The sequence below is a fragment of the Aythya fuligula genome, chromosome 10 (genome assembly GCF_009819795.1).
Source record: "Aythya fuligula isolate bAytFul2 chromosome 10, bAytFul2.pri, whole genome shotgun sequence".
In the NCBI taxonomy this organism is placed as follows: Eukaryota; Metazoa; Chordata; class Aves; order Anseriformes; family Anatidae; genus Aythya; species Aythya fuligula.
Window position 1 is genome coordinate 9940499 of NC_045568.1, and position 16189 is coordinate 9956687.

The 16189-nt window shown below is 56.0% G+C and overlaps 1 protein-coding gene across 1 annotated transcript in view; it reads left to right on the forward strand.

Annotated features, from left to right (window-relative positions):
• Nucleotides 1–7177: 7177 nt before the first annotated feature.
• NCKIPSD (NCK interacting protein with SH3 domain) overlaps nt 7178–16189 on the forward strand; it is a 46977-nt gene continuing 37965 nt past the window's right edge. The window contains exon 1 of the mRNA XM_032194217.1: nt 7178–7348. Coding sequence (XP_032050108.1) covers nt 7178–7348 — 171 coding nt within the window. The remainder of the gene's footprint in view (nt 7349–16189) is intronic.

The window sequence follows — 16189 nt, forward strand, 5'->3', positions numbered from 1 at the left end:
GGGTGTGTAATGCAAAGGCAGCGTAAGAGCAGCACCTGGCTCGTTACGCTGCGTGTGGAATAACATCACTGCTGGGCTTCCTCTCAAGAGCCACGAGCAAGTCCAGTGGAGAGCTGCCAGCCTGGCCGGGGGCCGGAGCACCTGCCTTTGAGGAGAGGCCAAGGAACAGGGCCTCTGTAGGTCAGGGAAAAAGAGACAGTTCAGAGCAACCAAGCGCACAAAGGCTGGATGGAGACCTCCAGAGGTCTCCTGGCCAGAAAAAAAAAAAAAAAAAAAGTGACTTCAAGTGAGAACTTGTCTTTTAAAATAGCCAACAAGCTGTTTCCAATTTCAGGACCTTGTAAACTGAATCCCCTGCTGTGTAACCCGTTTCTATATACATTTTCTTAATCTAGGCTGAGCCAAGACATACGTAAAAGACTCCTACAGGATTAGCTGTTACAGCAGCTCCCAGGGCAGGGCTGCAGAGCCTGAAAGTTACCCTAAGTAGCTTAAAATCTTACTCGGGACAAATAGGTGGGAAGAAGTGTCAAAAGGTGAGAAAACAGCGAATAACGGCAAGAAAAATAAGAGTAACTCCACTTTTTTCTTTTGGAAGAGGCCTGTTTATTTATCTAGGTGTTATTTATCTGGCCCTTTTTCGCTGGCTGACTTCTCCCCTTGGGCAGCTTGCAAGTCATCGTGATGGGGCAAGTGGGAAGCGGGCTGTGGGGAAAGCACAGGAGCACAGGAACGCTGCTGCTCGTTGCAGCTGTCCAGGATAAAGCAGCGGGGGCACACAGAAATGAAGGGGCTGGGGATGTGGGTGCTGCTGGGGTCCTCTCCTCAGCTCATCCTCCGCCCACAGGCCCACGAGGCAGGGGGACATGGGGAAAGCTGCAGGTACAGAGCAGGGAGGTCGCCCTCCTGAGCCCCTGGGTACCCCTCAGTGTCTGCAGGGAGCATGTGATCGGCGGGGCGACGGCCTGGCTGTTGCTATCAGCTTCTCCCGTTCAAAGTCTGCCTGCTGCCTGTCCTGTGCTCTTTTGTACTTTTCTGAGAGGTTTTTTACCTTTACTCTTGCAACATGAGTCGGTGGCGGTTGCTTTTCTTGTTTGTTCCATAGCGCCCATGCCCAATCTGGTGTCAGTATTAAACATTATTTTTTTTTACGTTCTGCAGTCACCTGGCTGTTCCATGGCCACGCTTGGAGGTGGGGGGATTCCACATGAGCCAGGTTTGTCCATCACCCACTTGCTATTTTGTGCTTCACGGGGCTTAACGCTCAGCCCCATTGAGCTGTGAAAATGCCCAGGGAGGCGCTGGGTCCGTGGGCTCCGGGCATTTTGGTTGCAAAATGCTTTGGGCAGCAATCAGCAAAACTTCCTGCTGTCTCTCCGCGCTGTGCCCAGGTGTGAGTCAGTGCCGGGAAGCAGGAGGGGGACTGGGCAGCAGGAGGAGGATCGCTGGCAGCAACGTGACGTTTCCCTTCGGGTTCTGCAGTGCCCTCTGCTAATGCCGAGTTCCTGGCAGGCGCTGCAGTCACCCAGCACCACTGCAGAATATAAATAAGCCCGCCTGTGCGGATCCATCCGATACACGGTTTGACTTTGTAGTCTGAAATTAGCAGGGATAAAGTCCTCTAATGCACTTGCGTTACGTCTGAACTCTGGAGGGAACTCATCAAATCCGATGAGAACAATCGCATTTGCTCTGATGCAAGCTGCCTCCGCAACAAGCCCTCTTTGTTCTGCTGCTCGCAGGCAGGGCTCTGCCCGGGGGGCAGCGTAACAGGGCTCCAGACTGCTCTGAGCCCCACGGAGCATTTGGGGTGTGCGATGGCAATTATCTGGGTGCAGCGGGTGCGTGAGAACGGGGGGAGACAGAGCTCACTTCTGCTTCCCTGCTTAAATCCTTTTGCCACCCCTTTTGCTTGCCAGAGCAGCAAAAACACAGTCAGGGGGCGGGACAGGGAGCGCAGGGACAGCTCTTCTTTTAGATGCTTTAAAAGGAGCAAGATCAAAGCGCTGGGAGGAGGACATCCCTCGCCGGCCCGTGATCTAAGCCCCTTCTGGTGCTGGCGCTCGGCCCAGCCCGCGTCCTGCAGGGTTAAGGCGGGGGCGACCCAGACAGCGAGCGGCTCTGAATGGAACATTATCCTGCAAAGTTCAAGAGCAGGGCTGTTTGCCTTCCATGCTGCTCTGCACAAATCCCTCCGAGCGATTCCTTGTGTTTGTGGAAAGGGAATTACGTAAAGCCGGGCCTCGGCACGGCACCAGCGGGGCTCCTGCTGGCACCCCTGGGTGCGGGGCTGCCCTGCCTTCCCCTGGGGCCGTGCACGCCCGGACACTTGTGCACGCAGGACACTTGTCCTGCCTTGCTCCCTTGGGACCAGGGTTGACACCCTCTGCCCTGGAGCTGTGTGTTTGTGCGAGGCTTTTCTTCCAATACTCCTGTTTTGCTCCTGTTTTTCCACCAGCAGCGCAGGGTCGATGCTGGCAGGCAGGAGCGGGCTGACCTTGTGCTCCGGAGATGTCCCCTCCTGGCCGGAGGGACACCCGCGGGTCACTGCAGGTACCGGGGAGGAAACCTAAAGCAGAACAACCCCTTTCCGTGTCTGTAGAGCACAGAGAGCTGCAGATCGAGCTCTACCTTGGCTGAGGGTGATGCTGAGCACACGTCCCTGCTCCCCTGACCCCTTCCTCGTGGCGCCGCCGGCTCCCTGGTGTCTGGTCCCCTCCCCGGCTGCTTCCTGATGCCTGGAGGAGACCCACCTTTTCCTGCCAGCCCTCCTGAGCACCCCGCCTTCCCTCCCTGATGGCCTTTCAAGGGGAAAAGCAAGGTGCAGCGCCCGGTCCGGGAGCTGGGCACCCACAGCCCTTCTGCCTCCCCGCACGATGCTGCGCCGGGCTCACGGGGACCGCTCGTTACACAAATAGCTCACTTTTAGCCCAAAAACTGGGGCAGGAGGCGGCTGCTGGGACTCGCCACGGGGCAGCTGGATGGAGATGAATCGCATTCCTGTGGCCGGAGCTGCAAACTGAGCCCCGCTTTGATGGCAGGGACCTGCCAGCAGCGTGCCCCTGGCACTCGTGGCCTGAGGAGAGCCCGGCGGGTCCCTGGGCTGTGGAGGAGGTCCCTTGGCACAGGGCAGCCCCGGGGATGAGCTGGGGCATCACGGCTGCGTGTGGCAAGCCCTGAGGGAATCCACGAGCACCCACAGCCACAGTGGGACTGGGGTGTCCGTCTGTCCCACACGCATGTCTGTCTGTAGCACTGGGAGCCGAGGGTCCTGTGCTGGTGTTTGCCCGGTACCGCAGCCCGGAGTCCCCGGGGCAGGGTGGGGAGGACACGGAGCAGCGCGTGTCCCGGGACAGGACGGGAGCTGCCAGGAGGCGAAGCCGCCTTCCCTGCATTGTATGGAAATGAGGGCGAGGCCAGCGGCCTCCTGCAGCCTTCGGCCTCCCGCAGCCTTCCCTTGCGGCCTGCGGCTCGGCGGAGGCAGCGCGAGGCCCACAGCGAGGCCTGGCAGCCGCCACGCCGGGCTGACAGCTCCTGGTGGGACCACAGGCTCCGTCCCACCGCCTTTTTTCCGTCTGGGACTCAGCTGCACGGAGCCGAGGGGTTGTTTTTTTCCGAGCGGAGCTGGCCGGGCGAGCCGCCCGTCACAAAACCCGCGGTGTGTCCGCGCGTGCAGGCAGAGCCCCCGGCTGTCCGCGCCCGCCGCGCTCCCTCTACCCGTCCGACCTTCTGTCTTGGTCGTTTCTAGGAATTGCAGCTGTTGACAGCAGCTGGATGTTCCTTCCCCACAGCCGAAGGAGGGGCCCTGGGTCCCGGCCAGGCCGTCCATAGGCTCCATGCACCAGCGTTGCGCAAGGCAGCCCCGGCCGCTCTGCTCCTTGCTGCTGCTTCCCATTTGGGGCCCCCCAGCTGCCTCACACAGCCCCAGTCTGGCTGCTCCCTGCTGCTGGCCGTGTTTGGGGGCTTCTCCTGATGAGGATTTCGGGGAGCAGGGTCCCACGGGGCACACATGGGGATAGTGGCAAGAGCCAGGTGTCCCTGGTGGCTGTCCCCCTCCTGCCATCCCCTCCTGGGTGCCCACCAGACCAGGGAGTGCTGAGCCACCCGCTCCCAACCCTAATGAGTTTTTTTCCACGAGGACAGGCTGCTGAGATGCCGTCAAACACGAGGCTGGCAGAGCAGCCTCCCGGTGCCACCTCCCGGTGCCATCCATGGTCACCCCGCTTCCCGGTGGCCTTGCCCGGTTTCCGGAGCCCGGGGTCCCCGCGGCGCCTCCCTCCCCGCCTGACTTTTCACCCGGAGAGGCCCCGCGGGAGCACAATAATATTTGCACACCTAAAAGTGGCAGGATCGATCCCGCTGCCGTTTCGCAACGTGTTGACGATGCGGAGCCGTAGGAGCGTAGGCAGCGCCCGCGCGGTTGCGCTGCGATCCTATGGGCGCCCTTGGGCAACGCTGCCCAGCGGGGCACTGCCTCAGCGCAGCACCAAACCCCTGCGGGAGCAGCCCCCTGCCCCTGGTAGGGGCTCTGGGGGTGCTGCGGAGGGGGCTGAAGGCCTCGTGCCTCCTCCCCGTTCCACGTCCAGGCCTGGGAAGTGTTTTTTCACGGCGGCGGATGGCAGTGCTGTTATCGGGGGGCTGAAGGTCACCTCTCGAGTGACGCAGCGGGATCTGTACTCGCTGCCCCTAGATAAATCACCTGCGGCTCGTAATGAAGAGCCGGTTCCTCACCGCCACGGGCAGCAGGCGCTCGCCCCTGCTCTCGGGATGCCATCAGGGGCTTTATGGGGCGGGCAGAGCATCGCCTCGGCTTCCCCACCCCGGGGGAGGAAATCCAGGCCCCTTCCTTGTGCACCAAGCACAGGGAGCTCCCGTGGTGCCATGAGGCTCGTGCAGGAGGTGGAGGCCTCCACGTCCTGGTGCTGACCCGGAGGCTCCAGCACTTCTCACCCAACCCAGAGCCCCAAATACCCTCACCCCTGTGCCACCGGGTGCTGGGCATTCGCTGCCCGGCCCCTTGGGGCTAACTGCAGGGCTGCAGCGAGCGGCGGTGCCGTGGGGCTCCTGCACGCCCAGCCTGGAGGGGCTCAGGAGGAACACAGCAGCTCGAATATTGTCCAGAGCAAGGAAACCTCACCCTGGAATACAGCTAATCTCTACGGAAACACCAAACCACTCCTGTTTCTGAGTGCTGGCTCTCCACCTATTCTTTCCGTGCCCTCGGCTGGCGCCGGGTGATTTCCATGGCCCCCGCAAGCCGGGCAGTGACCTGTGTCCTGGGGGAGCACAGCCCCGCTGGGACCCCGTGGGGTCAGGGCAGCCCCAGCCGTGTCCCGGCAAGGTGCTGCTTTTCCAGACACGTCCTAATTACCTTCCCAAACATCCGTCCTCGAACTCGGGTTGGAAACTGCCCCGAGGGTGGCTCTGCAGCACCAGGGTGCTCTCACACCTGGGTGTCCCCATGCTTTGGGACAACGGACACAGCAGAGAGGTTTTTTTTGGGGTGTCGCAGGCCGGAGGGCACCGTGCATGCCCTGGGGTCAGGCAGAGGCACCCCATAGCCGTGCTGCGTGGCCTCCCCAGCCGGCGGTGCTGCAGGTGGGTGCTGAGGGCTGCAGAGGCCCAGGGGCTGCTGCAGTGCCTGTCCCTGCAGCCCTCGCAGCGCTGCTGCACGCAAATCCGCAGCCGAAATGCGGCCGGGTGGATTCGCGAGCCATTGGTGCCCTCTGCTGAGCAGCTGCCTGCTGGGGAGCACCTGCACCAGGCACCTGCGAACTGCAAACGGCGAATTGCTGCTCCCCTGCACCCTGCACCCCTGCACCCTGCACCCCTGCACCCTGCACCCCTGCATTTATATCCTGCACCCTGCACCCTGCATCACCATGAGCCTGCACCTAGATCCTGCACCCTGCATCACTGCACCAGTATCCTACAGCCTGCACCCCGTATCCTACACCTGCATCCCTGTACCCTGCACCCCTGAATCGCTGCACCCCCTGTACCTGTATCCTGCAGCCCTCACCCCTGTGTCACTGCAGCCCTGCACCCTACATCCTGCACCCTGCACCCTTACATCCCTGCACCTTCATCCTGCAGCCCTGCACCTTGTATCACTGCACCCCTGCACCCTGCACCTGTATCCTACACCCTGCGTCACTGCACCCCTGCAGCTCTGCACCCCACGTCCTGCACCCTGCACCTGTATCCAGCAACCCTAAACCCTATATCACTGCACCCCCGCCCCATATCCTACACCCTGCATCCCAGCACCCTGCACCTTACACCCTGCACCCCGTATCACTGTGACCCAGCCCTGCACCTTGCACCTGTACCTGCATCCTGCAGCCTACATCCAACTCTATATCACTGCACCCCTGCACTTATATCCTACACACTGCACCCCTGAACTACTGAACCCTACATCCTGCACCCTGCAGCCTGTGTCACTGCACCCCAGCCCCGCACCCTACATCTGTACCTGCATCCCACACCCTACGTCCCTGCAGCCTTGCATCCCCACCCCGCTCCCCCAAATCCTCACCCTACACCCTGAAATGCTCACTCTGCACCCCCAAACCCAACCCCTGCACCCCCAAATCCTCACCCCGTACCCCAAATCCCCATCCCTGCACCCCAAATCCCCACACCGTACCCCAAATTTCCACCCTGCACCTCCAAATCCTCACCCTGTACCCCAAATCCCCACCCAGCACCCCCAAATCCCCACCCTGTACCCCCAAACCTCACCCCTCTACCCCCATATCCCACCCCGTACCCCCAAATTCTCACCCCTATACCCCCAAATCCCTACCCAGTACCCCCAAATCCCCTTGTACCCCCAAATCCCCACTCAGCACCCCCAAATCCCCACCCCAATACCCCCACCCCCCAGCACCCTCCCCGTGCCCTCCTTGCCGCCAGGGGGCGCTGCAGCACGGCCGCGCGCTCTGGGGGCGTGGCCTCTACGAGAGTAGGCGTGGCCACAAGCGGAGGCGGCACCAAGCGGGCGTGTCCTCCAAGGGGGCGTGTCCTCGGGGAGGGGGGGCGTGGCTTCCAAGAGGGGGCGTGTCCTTGCGGTGACGCGCGGTGGGCGTGGCGCGGGGTGGCGCGCGCGCGCGGCGGCGGTGGCGGGAGGGCGGCGCGGTGCGGAGCGGTGCGGGAGCGCGGCGGTGTCGCCATGTACCGGGCCCTGTACAGCTTCCGCTCCGCTGAGCCCAACTCGCTGCCCTTCGCCGCCGGGGAGACCTTCCTGCTGCTGGAGCGCAGCAACCAGCACTGGTGGCTCGTCACCCGGGCGGGCTCCGGGGAGACGGGCTACGCGCCGGCCTCCTACCTCCAGCGGCTGCAGGTGGGCAGAGGGAGAGGCAGCGGGGGTGGGAACCGGGGTGGGGGGCACCGGGATGGGAACCGGGAACAGGACCGGGAGCGGCACCGGGATCGGGACCCAGCGGGACTGGGACTGGGAGCGTAACCGGGAGTGGGACCGGGACCGGGAGTGGGACCGGGAACGGCACCGGGAACAGGACCCACCAGGACCGGGACCGGGACTGGCACTGGGACCGGGGGTGGGACCGGGACCCACCGGGTCTGGAACCGGCACCGCCACGGGGAGCGGCTCCGGGCACCGGGACCCACCGTGGGGACCTCCCCGCGCTGAGGTCGGGCCCCGGGGTCCAGCCCCGTCCCCTCCTGGTGGGGCTCTGCGGGACCGAGCCCCGGCATCCCGGTGGGATGGTGCTGGTGGTGCTGGTCCTGGTGCTGGTGCTGGTCCCTGGGGCGCTGCCCCAGCCCGTGCAGACCCAGCAGCCCCCCCGCAAAAAGCCAGGCGATCCCTGGCCTGCCAGGGATCCCTGGCCTGCCGCACGGCAGGTCTGGCAGCCAGGAGGGGCCATCCCTGGGTAAATAAGTCCTTAAGCTCCTTACGGGGGCTGTTTGCTTGCAGGGCACGGACCCTGTTAAATGCCAGGTCATAAACCCCCGCGGTGGCGTTGCTGCTCTGCAGCCCCCTCTCCGCAGCCCCCGCTCCGTTTGTGTGCCGTGACGCCTCCCAACTGCTGTGGGTGCGGGAGGCTTCTCCCTCGCAGCAGCTCTTTTTGGAGCAGCCTCCCCGTGTCGTTCTGGTTGCAAAATCTTACAGGAGAAGTGTGTTTTGCTGAGCTTGCAGTCATTTTAATGTGCTTAACGTTAACGCTTCGAGTGCTCCGAGGTCGCTTGCAGTGTGCCGTGGGTGACTCCTGCCAGTCGGTTACTTCCCTGGTAGTTCCCAGAATTGCTGGTGACTCCGTGGGCGCTCCCCTCTAGTTCAGATGCAACTTTCCCAAATGCCCTTGGACCTGGTGGCAGGAAGCAGAAGAGCCTTTCCTGCATCCTCCTATCTTTTTTTGGTGGTTAGGTTTCCGGAGCTAGAACTGGTGCATGAGGCAGCACAGGACCTCGTTTGCTGCTCTGCAGCTGCAGTCGTGCCCGGCGTGCCAGGCTGCTTCCCGCTGTAGCATCCTGCTGGCTCTGAAATCAGAACCCGCTTTTATTCGTGGCAAGCCAGCAGGCCCAGCCTGGGAGCCAGCATCTTCTACCTGAAAGCTTGCTTTTGTCCGTCCGAGTGTCCGGATGGGAGTACAAGCAATTTGTCACCCAGCCTCGCTTTAAAAAGGACACCCATACCAATTAGCAACAGTGATTTGGGAGGCAATTAGCGCTGCCCCATACATCACGGGAAAAGCAGGGATAACGAGGAGTGTTAGCATGCTTAGCAGGGAGAGCGAGTGGCCAACAGGAGTCACCATTGTAAAGGTAAGCCCGGGGCTCGTTAGCAGTGCAGTCAGGTTTCAGGTACGCACCAGGTTGTGCAGCAGTCGCAGGCAGCAGCAAATCTCCCGAAAGCCCCTCGCAGCAGCCTGCCCAAGTGGTGCTCGTGGGAGAGGATTGGGCTGCTCTCGCTGCTGCCATCCCCTATTAGGGGCATTAGCTTTCTTCCAGGCTCCCCTCAATTTTCAGTTTTTTTTTTGCTCAGCTTTCATAGAGACGGGTAACTTGCACCTTGGCATTTCTAGAGAAAAAATAATTCCTGTTTATTATTGAAAGCTTATCCTTGGCTGGTGTCTTCTCGTCACAAATGCCGCAGAAGTTTGCGCTGAAATGCTTGTGGCTCAGCAGTGCTGCTATTCAGAGAGCTGTATGGGAAGAAAACCAGACTCTCCAGAAGCACATAATGCCTCTAAGAAGCGAGTTGGGCCCCAGCCAGGGCACGTGGAGCTGCAGATGATGCGACGTTAATTGTGGTCAATTAGGAAGGCCCAGCTTCAGCCAGTATTCCTGCTGATCTTACTCTTCCGTGGTTTGCTTTTGGCTGTGTTATTAAGAGTCGTTTCAAGTCAAGTGTGGCTCCAGGGATAAATACTGAAGGCACTGAACAGCACGAGGGGAGGATCAGGCTGTGGGCTGCTGCATGAGGGTGGCATGTGAATGAAAAGCAGAGAGCTGCTTGCCCAGAGCAAGCTGGGTGCTGTGGAGAGGTGTCCGTCTGCAATAGGTTGGTCTGGAGTCTCTGACTGTGTGCTGGTGCTTATGTGATGGATGGTGGAAAAATGGGGAGGTTAAAACGGAGCTCAGGGTTCCTCTGGGGTCAGAAAATCTCTCCAGGAGATGGGCCTTCTGGTGCTTCGTGGGAGGTAGTAAAAGGTTTGGCTCAGAAAGCTTCCTTAGGAGCAGGGGGTGACTCGGTGTCAGGCCAGGGGGAATGCCAAGCCTAGCAAGTTAGGGTCCTGTGACTGGCTTAAGTAGTACGTAAATTACCATAATTATGGTGAGCCATGTAATTTCATAACAGGAATCAGGATTGCTCCAGCTTCAGCTGAAAGCTGCAGCAGTTTGATCCTGCATATGGGACCTGCATAGGGAGCAGCGTCTGTGTTGACCCTCATCTTCTCTACATAACACAGCTGGTTTTGCCCTGGCCCAAGCTGTGTTCCCCCATCAACAGCAGTGTTGATATTGCATACTGAGGGGTGGGACAGCAGCTGGAAACCACCAGGCTTTGTTGGTGTATGGTGGTGGTGCAAAAATAAGCAGCAAGCTGTGGGGCTGGTTTCACGTGCTGCCCGATGGAGGCAGGTCAGCTGTGCTGAGCCGTTAGGAAATAGCTCTGAAATTATTAATAGCCTCTTCAAAATTCCTTAAAGTTTATTTGTAATAACTGAAAAATGGCTGGAAATGTTGATTCTCCCATCGGTTGAGGCCTTCTCAGAGCTCTTGCACATCCCCGTTGTAGCTCTGGAAGAGCAAGAAGGGAGCTGTCTAGGTAGGAAGGTGCTCGTGCTGGTTGCCAAGAAGCTTCGGACCATCTGGTTAGAAAATGGACACAGCCAAGAGTACAGCAAGCATTTTAAGGATGCCTCGGGTTGCTATTTGCTGTATCTTCTGCAAGAACAAACAGGCATGTGATAAAAATAAGAGGCTGCTTCCTGCAGCCTAGCAACAACCGAGAATCCCCCTGCAGCAGAAGCAGAGGCACAGCGCAGGTACTGCCGGCTGCTTTGATGGGCACAGGAGTGATTTGACTTCCCGAGCCACAGAGAGAAGCGAGGGTTTTGTCCAGGAGTGAGCCGTGAGCTCCATTTGCCTGCAGGAAACTCCTGAATCATTTTGTGGCGTTGACGCACGCTCTGGGCTAATCTGGCTGCTTTTCTGCCGAGGTAGTGAACGCCTTGGTTCAGCAGCGAAGCAGCACGTGCTGCCGTGCTCAGATGCTCCGTTCGTAATGCTTCTTAGGAGGCAAATCCCCAGCCACTGGAAACCTGAGCTCTAGCAATTGTTCTGGGCTGTAAGGGCGCTATGTGGTAGAGCTTTCTCCCTCATCTGCGCCAAATCTGGTGCTGGCTGCTGGCAGGTTTCTGCCCTTGCTCCTGCACAGAAAACCCAAGTGCGGGGTGTTGTACCTTCAGACCACCCCCTGCACTGCTCTGGAGCCTCAATTGCCATTTGTCATCTGTTTTGGATTTGACAGAGCTTTTAATGGGTGTGAGAGCTTAATCAGAGCGCTCAGATCCTGAATAAGCACTTAGACTAAAAATAAAGTTTTATTTTGGAGAATAAGCAGCTGGCAGTGCTTTGCAGCTGAGGCTGTGTTTCTTGACACACGTAAGAAACTGAAAGAATGAGGCTTTTTTTTCCCTGGGCTGTGGAAATAACAGAGATGCTATCGTATCGGAGCTGCTAATGCTTCGAGATCAAGTTTTATTCTTGAAACGAAATTACCCAGTCAGGGGAATTATAACCATTTCTAATTACTGTAGCTAAAGACTGGAAATTTTAGCCAGAAGTTCGGCAATCTTTCGCAGCTCAGAATGATTAAAGTAGAAATGCGCTAATGATCTTCAGCTTTTGCTTCGCCACGAAGATATGTTCTTACTTAGGGTACTTTGACTAAAAATAATTGGGCATTTTGGTATCTGTCTGCCCCTGGGAGCTGGAATCCCTCATTTGAGCAGTAGGGGCAGGCTGTGCTTATGAGTGCCTATTAGTACTTTTCATCAGGAGGGGAAGGTTAAACTTTCTCCTCCTTTACTCCTGGAAAATGACCGATTTGTCACCGCAAAGGGAAGAACTGCTGGGTTTGGACAAAGACGAGAAGGGTCTGCTCAAAATGGCGGGCGAGGTGCTGAGCCCTGTGGGCAGAAAACGCAAACACCCTCCCTCTCACCCATTTGCAGGGAAAAGACTTCAGTAACGACTGAGTTGTGTACATTTATTGAGCGAGGTGCTTCTCTGATTAACATATGGGGTGCAGGAGCTAGTTTCTGCTTAAATCCCCCACCAACTCGCTGTGGGGCTTTCTCTGCCAGATCTCAATCCCCGGCCTGTAAGCAAGGAGGGGGGCGAGAGGCCGCGATGCTGAAACGTAGTGGATGCAAATTGGAGGTGATTGACTCTGCTGTCAGCCCACGGGAAGGAAGGAGCTCTGAAGAGCAGGGAGAAGAAATGTGTATTGCTTTATCTTGGAGGAAAACCTGGAAACCAGCTGAATCTGCCTGCTAAGATCATCGCTAGGAGAGCTCTGTTGGAACAGGAACAGCTTCCTCTTCTTCTTCCTCGCATAGCTCAGATGTGCATAAAAATAAACAGATTTTTTAAGAGCATCCTAGCTTTACTCCCTCATGGAGGATTTAAACTTCGGCATTCCTGTTCAAGATCATTTATTCAGTGTTTGAACTGTCAGTCTGGGCCTTGGAAAAAGGGTAAAAAATGCCAGAAGGGTTTTATAGGGAGAGAGGGACCAGTAGCCCTTGTGTGTGGCTGTAGCCTTGGATAGTCTGTAAGAAAATTGGGCTTCATGGATGCTGCCATCCTACGTGGTCAGTGCTATAACCAAAATTTTACAAGGCACAGGTCTGACAGAGCTCTGTGTGCTGGCTCACAAGTCAGGCTTGACCTTTACTTGTTGAGCCTGATGTGCCTTGATTCTTATCACAGGGCAAAACCTCTGCTGTAAAAACAAACAAACAAAACAACCCTTTGAACTTGTCATAAGTGAAGTGGATCCAAGGACGTGATTCACAGCTCTGTGTGTTTTTCTCTGCTCCCCTGCAGCCTGCTGTTGCTTTCTTGCCGTGGGGACGTGAAGTGCTGGTTTGGGCCAAGCTCCCTCGCCACTAGCAGAGGAGTGGAGTTGTCCCAAACACAAGATCTGCAAACCTGCAGCAAGAGAGGAGAAGGAGCTTCATTTCAGCTTCATCTCTGTGTTCAGGCCCTGCTGTGCCGAGCTGGCTTGGCAGAGCTGTGTGCTTTCCTTGCAAGGGAACAAAATACTTCTTCTCTTTTCGAGTAAGGCTCAGACAAGAAGGGGAAGTAAAACTCTGGCAGTGTGGGCTTTTTAGAATGGGATGGAAAGTTCCCAGCTTTGTGTTTCCTGGTTATTTGTTTGCCTGTGCGAGTTGTTTATAAGAAGCTGTCACTGCCTTCCTTTTTGGCAGCTAGGTGGCTTTGATCGCTTGCAGACTGTCCCCGTCCTCCTGTCTGTCCGCAACAGCTATGGAGCCAGTGGCATGCAGCTCTGAGCGTATTGAACCCACTCCCTGGGCTTGGGCTGGTGCCTTTTGTTCCAGCAACGTGGGTCCCATCTACACCACGTTGTCCCTGTGTCCTGCTCAGACTGCTGGGCTTGAGCTTGTGCGCATGAAAGCAGTCTGAGGCACTGACTTTTGTGCCTGGCATCTGGAAATGCCAACACACTGATATTTCACCTTGTTCAGCTGCTCAAGATGTTTAATTCAAAATTAAAAAAAAAAAAAGAAGCTGTTGGAGTAAATGTGCTAGATAATTCCAGGCTGTAGGTCATGTCTTGCTAAATCACTGGTTCCAGATTCAGATTAGATCCAAGTAATAGCTATTATTTCTCTTTATTTTTCTTCCCATGGCACAAGTTGGGTAGTGCATTGCCAGATGGAAATCCGAGGGCAGGCCCCAGCTCCAAAGCTTTTATTATATTAGTGGGGAAAAAAAAAAAAAAGGGGTGAGGGGGAGATGTTGGCAAGACTTGCAAAAATAGTGACTTGCCTACGAGGAGGAAGGGCTAGGATGGGGTGTACAGGAATGGCCCTCAGTGCCTGTCATGATCCTGTCTTTGTTCTTCAAAGCTGCTTCAGGACCTGGGGCTGCCTGGCTCAGTGAGTCACCTGCAGATGAGATCTGTGGTGCTTTTGTTGGAGAAAGGTCTCTGTCCATCCCACCAGCGACGGGCAGGAGGCTGAGCCAAGCCGCAGGGCTGCATCCTCCCACCTCTGGAGGAGCAGGAGGTAGGAAGGAAGCCTTGGCAGGCCAAGCAGGCAATTTTCATCCTCTTGCAAGTGGAAGATCAGAATCGTGGCTGACAGATTTTCAAAGTCAGTGCTGGTTGAGTTCAGCGCAGTGTCTGTGTGCTGAGAGCCACGGCAGCACCTGGAAAAAGCAGATGGCTGCCTGAAGACATCAAACTGAAGCTCCCCACAAAGCAGACAAACGCAACCCTCCACAGCCTCTCGGTCTAATGTGGTGACACTTCCATTTTGGGTGAACTCGGTGAGTTCTGGGGCTTTCCAGGCTGCTTGAAGTTAGCCTTTTTTCCTCCCCTCCCAAGGAAAGGATGCGTGTTTGCAAGAGGAAGAGGGGCTAATGCGATTTGACCATCTGAGATGAAGTGCGGTGTGCCCGGTGGATAAATCGCAGGACCGTGGTCTGCTGCTTTTGGTCCTGCTCCCAAGGAGCATGTGGGAGAAGCAGGCAGCAGCTGTCGGGAGTCTTTGTGTCAAGTGCTGCTGTCAGTGGAAGCCCACATTTGTTGACAAGTGAAAATAATAGCTGCACCCAAACCCGATACCTTAACTAGGAACAATAAGCATAAAAATTCTTTACATACTTAATGCATAAGCTTAAGGATTTCCCTGAGCCTTGCGGAATCGAAGTGTTTGTGGCTGAAGACTTTTTCCAGTTGACATCACGTCCCTTGAAGTGCTGTGTTCTAAGCGATGAAGTTTTTGTCTGCCCTAGAATCACCTTTATTGACTTAGCCTAAAAAATTCATCCCCTCTAACTTGTTTTTGGAATTGATTTAGGGCGTCTGTCTTCAGTAGCTTGGTTACAAGAAATAACTGCAATGAAATAATTAGTTATTATTAAAAGGCCTGTGCAATGTAATACATGTACTTTACATCAGGGGTGGAAAGAAAGCCCTCCAGCAACCAGGGAAGCATCATCATCTTGCCTATGGTCTCAGGCTCTCTTAGAAGCCTTCTCTTTGTGTTATGGGCTGGCATCTGAGACTTTGACCTACATGAACCATGTCTGAACTGGGTGTACTCTTGAGCTCTCACACAGAGGCCTAAGGTCTCAAGATGGTATTGAGCTCTGATTGCTTCAAAAGCTTTTAAATATACTATGCTATTAATGGCTGAGCAAAAAATTCTCCTGACCAAACCACTGTTGACAATGTTTGGTCTTGTGTAGCTCCAGAGATGTGGAGGAACACCCAACCATCTGGCAGCTGGGCCATGGGGTCTGCAGAACCATCTAGGCTGGAAAAGACCTTCCAGAGCATCAAGTCCATCACTAACCACCAGCTTGACCTGCTGAGTCCCATCACTAAATCATGAATGTGTGAGGAAGAGCGGTCAGCTCAACCTGTAGGTGTTTGGAGGGCAAAAGAAGGGAGAGGCAGCCAGTGTGGGCTGCCCAAAGCACACATGTGAGAGCTCCTATTGCCTCTTGCTTGCTATCAGGCACCTTCCACCCACTTCTTGGGGTCTTGGGCAGCAGAGAGTCCTTCTCCAGGTCCCCCCATGTAGGGGCCACCAGCTGGCTCTTGGAGATGAGCTAAGTCCTGGCCAACTCCCTTCCCACGGGATTTGTCGTGCTGGAGATGGGCTGGAAAGGCTTCCTGCAACGTGTTCGTTTTAATTTGCTCTCGTGCTGTTGAGCAAAGTGGAAGCTGACAAGGGTGAACGGGGCATGTGAGAAGGTGGACGTGAGAAATCAATACTGTAATAAGGCAAATGAGTCGGGGTGAAAGTTTTGTGCCTGAGAAGTGAGCAGTGCAACAAATGTAGGTTTTTCTTATTCGCTGCCTTGGGAAGTGAGGAAAACAGGATTATGGCTGTTCTGCTGCCTTTAGCACAATGTCCTAAGAGGACGTTTCTCTCCTGTTCCAATTTCTTCATGTTTTCTGGGGAGCCAGTGCCATTCTAAGCTGAAAAAGGAGATGGGATTATAACTTGCAGCTGGGGCAGGAGGCTATTTTTTTCCTGCAGATAGTGTGGGACACTAATGAATTGCTTTTCTTCTGTGACCCACCTCCTACTTCACTATGGGTGAAATGTCAGCAAATCTAGTTGAACCCTTTAATCTTCTCTACGGGGGGGAGAAGAACACTAAACAACCCACGGATTTGTTCTTGAACTGAAGCTGACGATAACAGCAAGTTAGCCTCATTCCACTGATAAACATAGCTAAACTTGCAATTCTCAAGATACTTTTGTAGGTCAATGTGGAAACTGTCACTGTGTTTAAGCTTTGCAGCACAGAAAAATAGTGCATTGTCCACTCCCACCATCTGCCAGTCAAAAAGCAACTCACAAGGCTGCAGGGTCTTTATTTCACAGATTTCTGACTTTTTTGGGGGCTTATGCTGTAACTTTATGGTCATGCACATAACAGTTCTGGT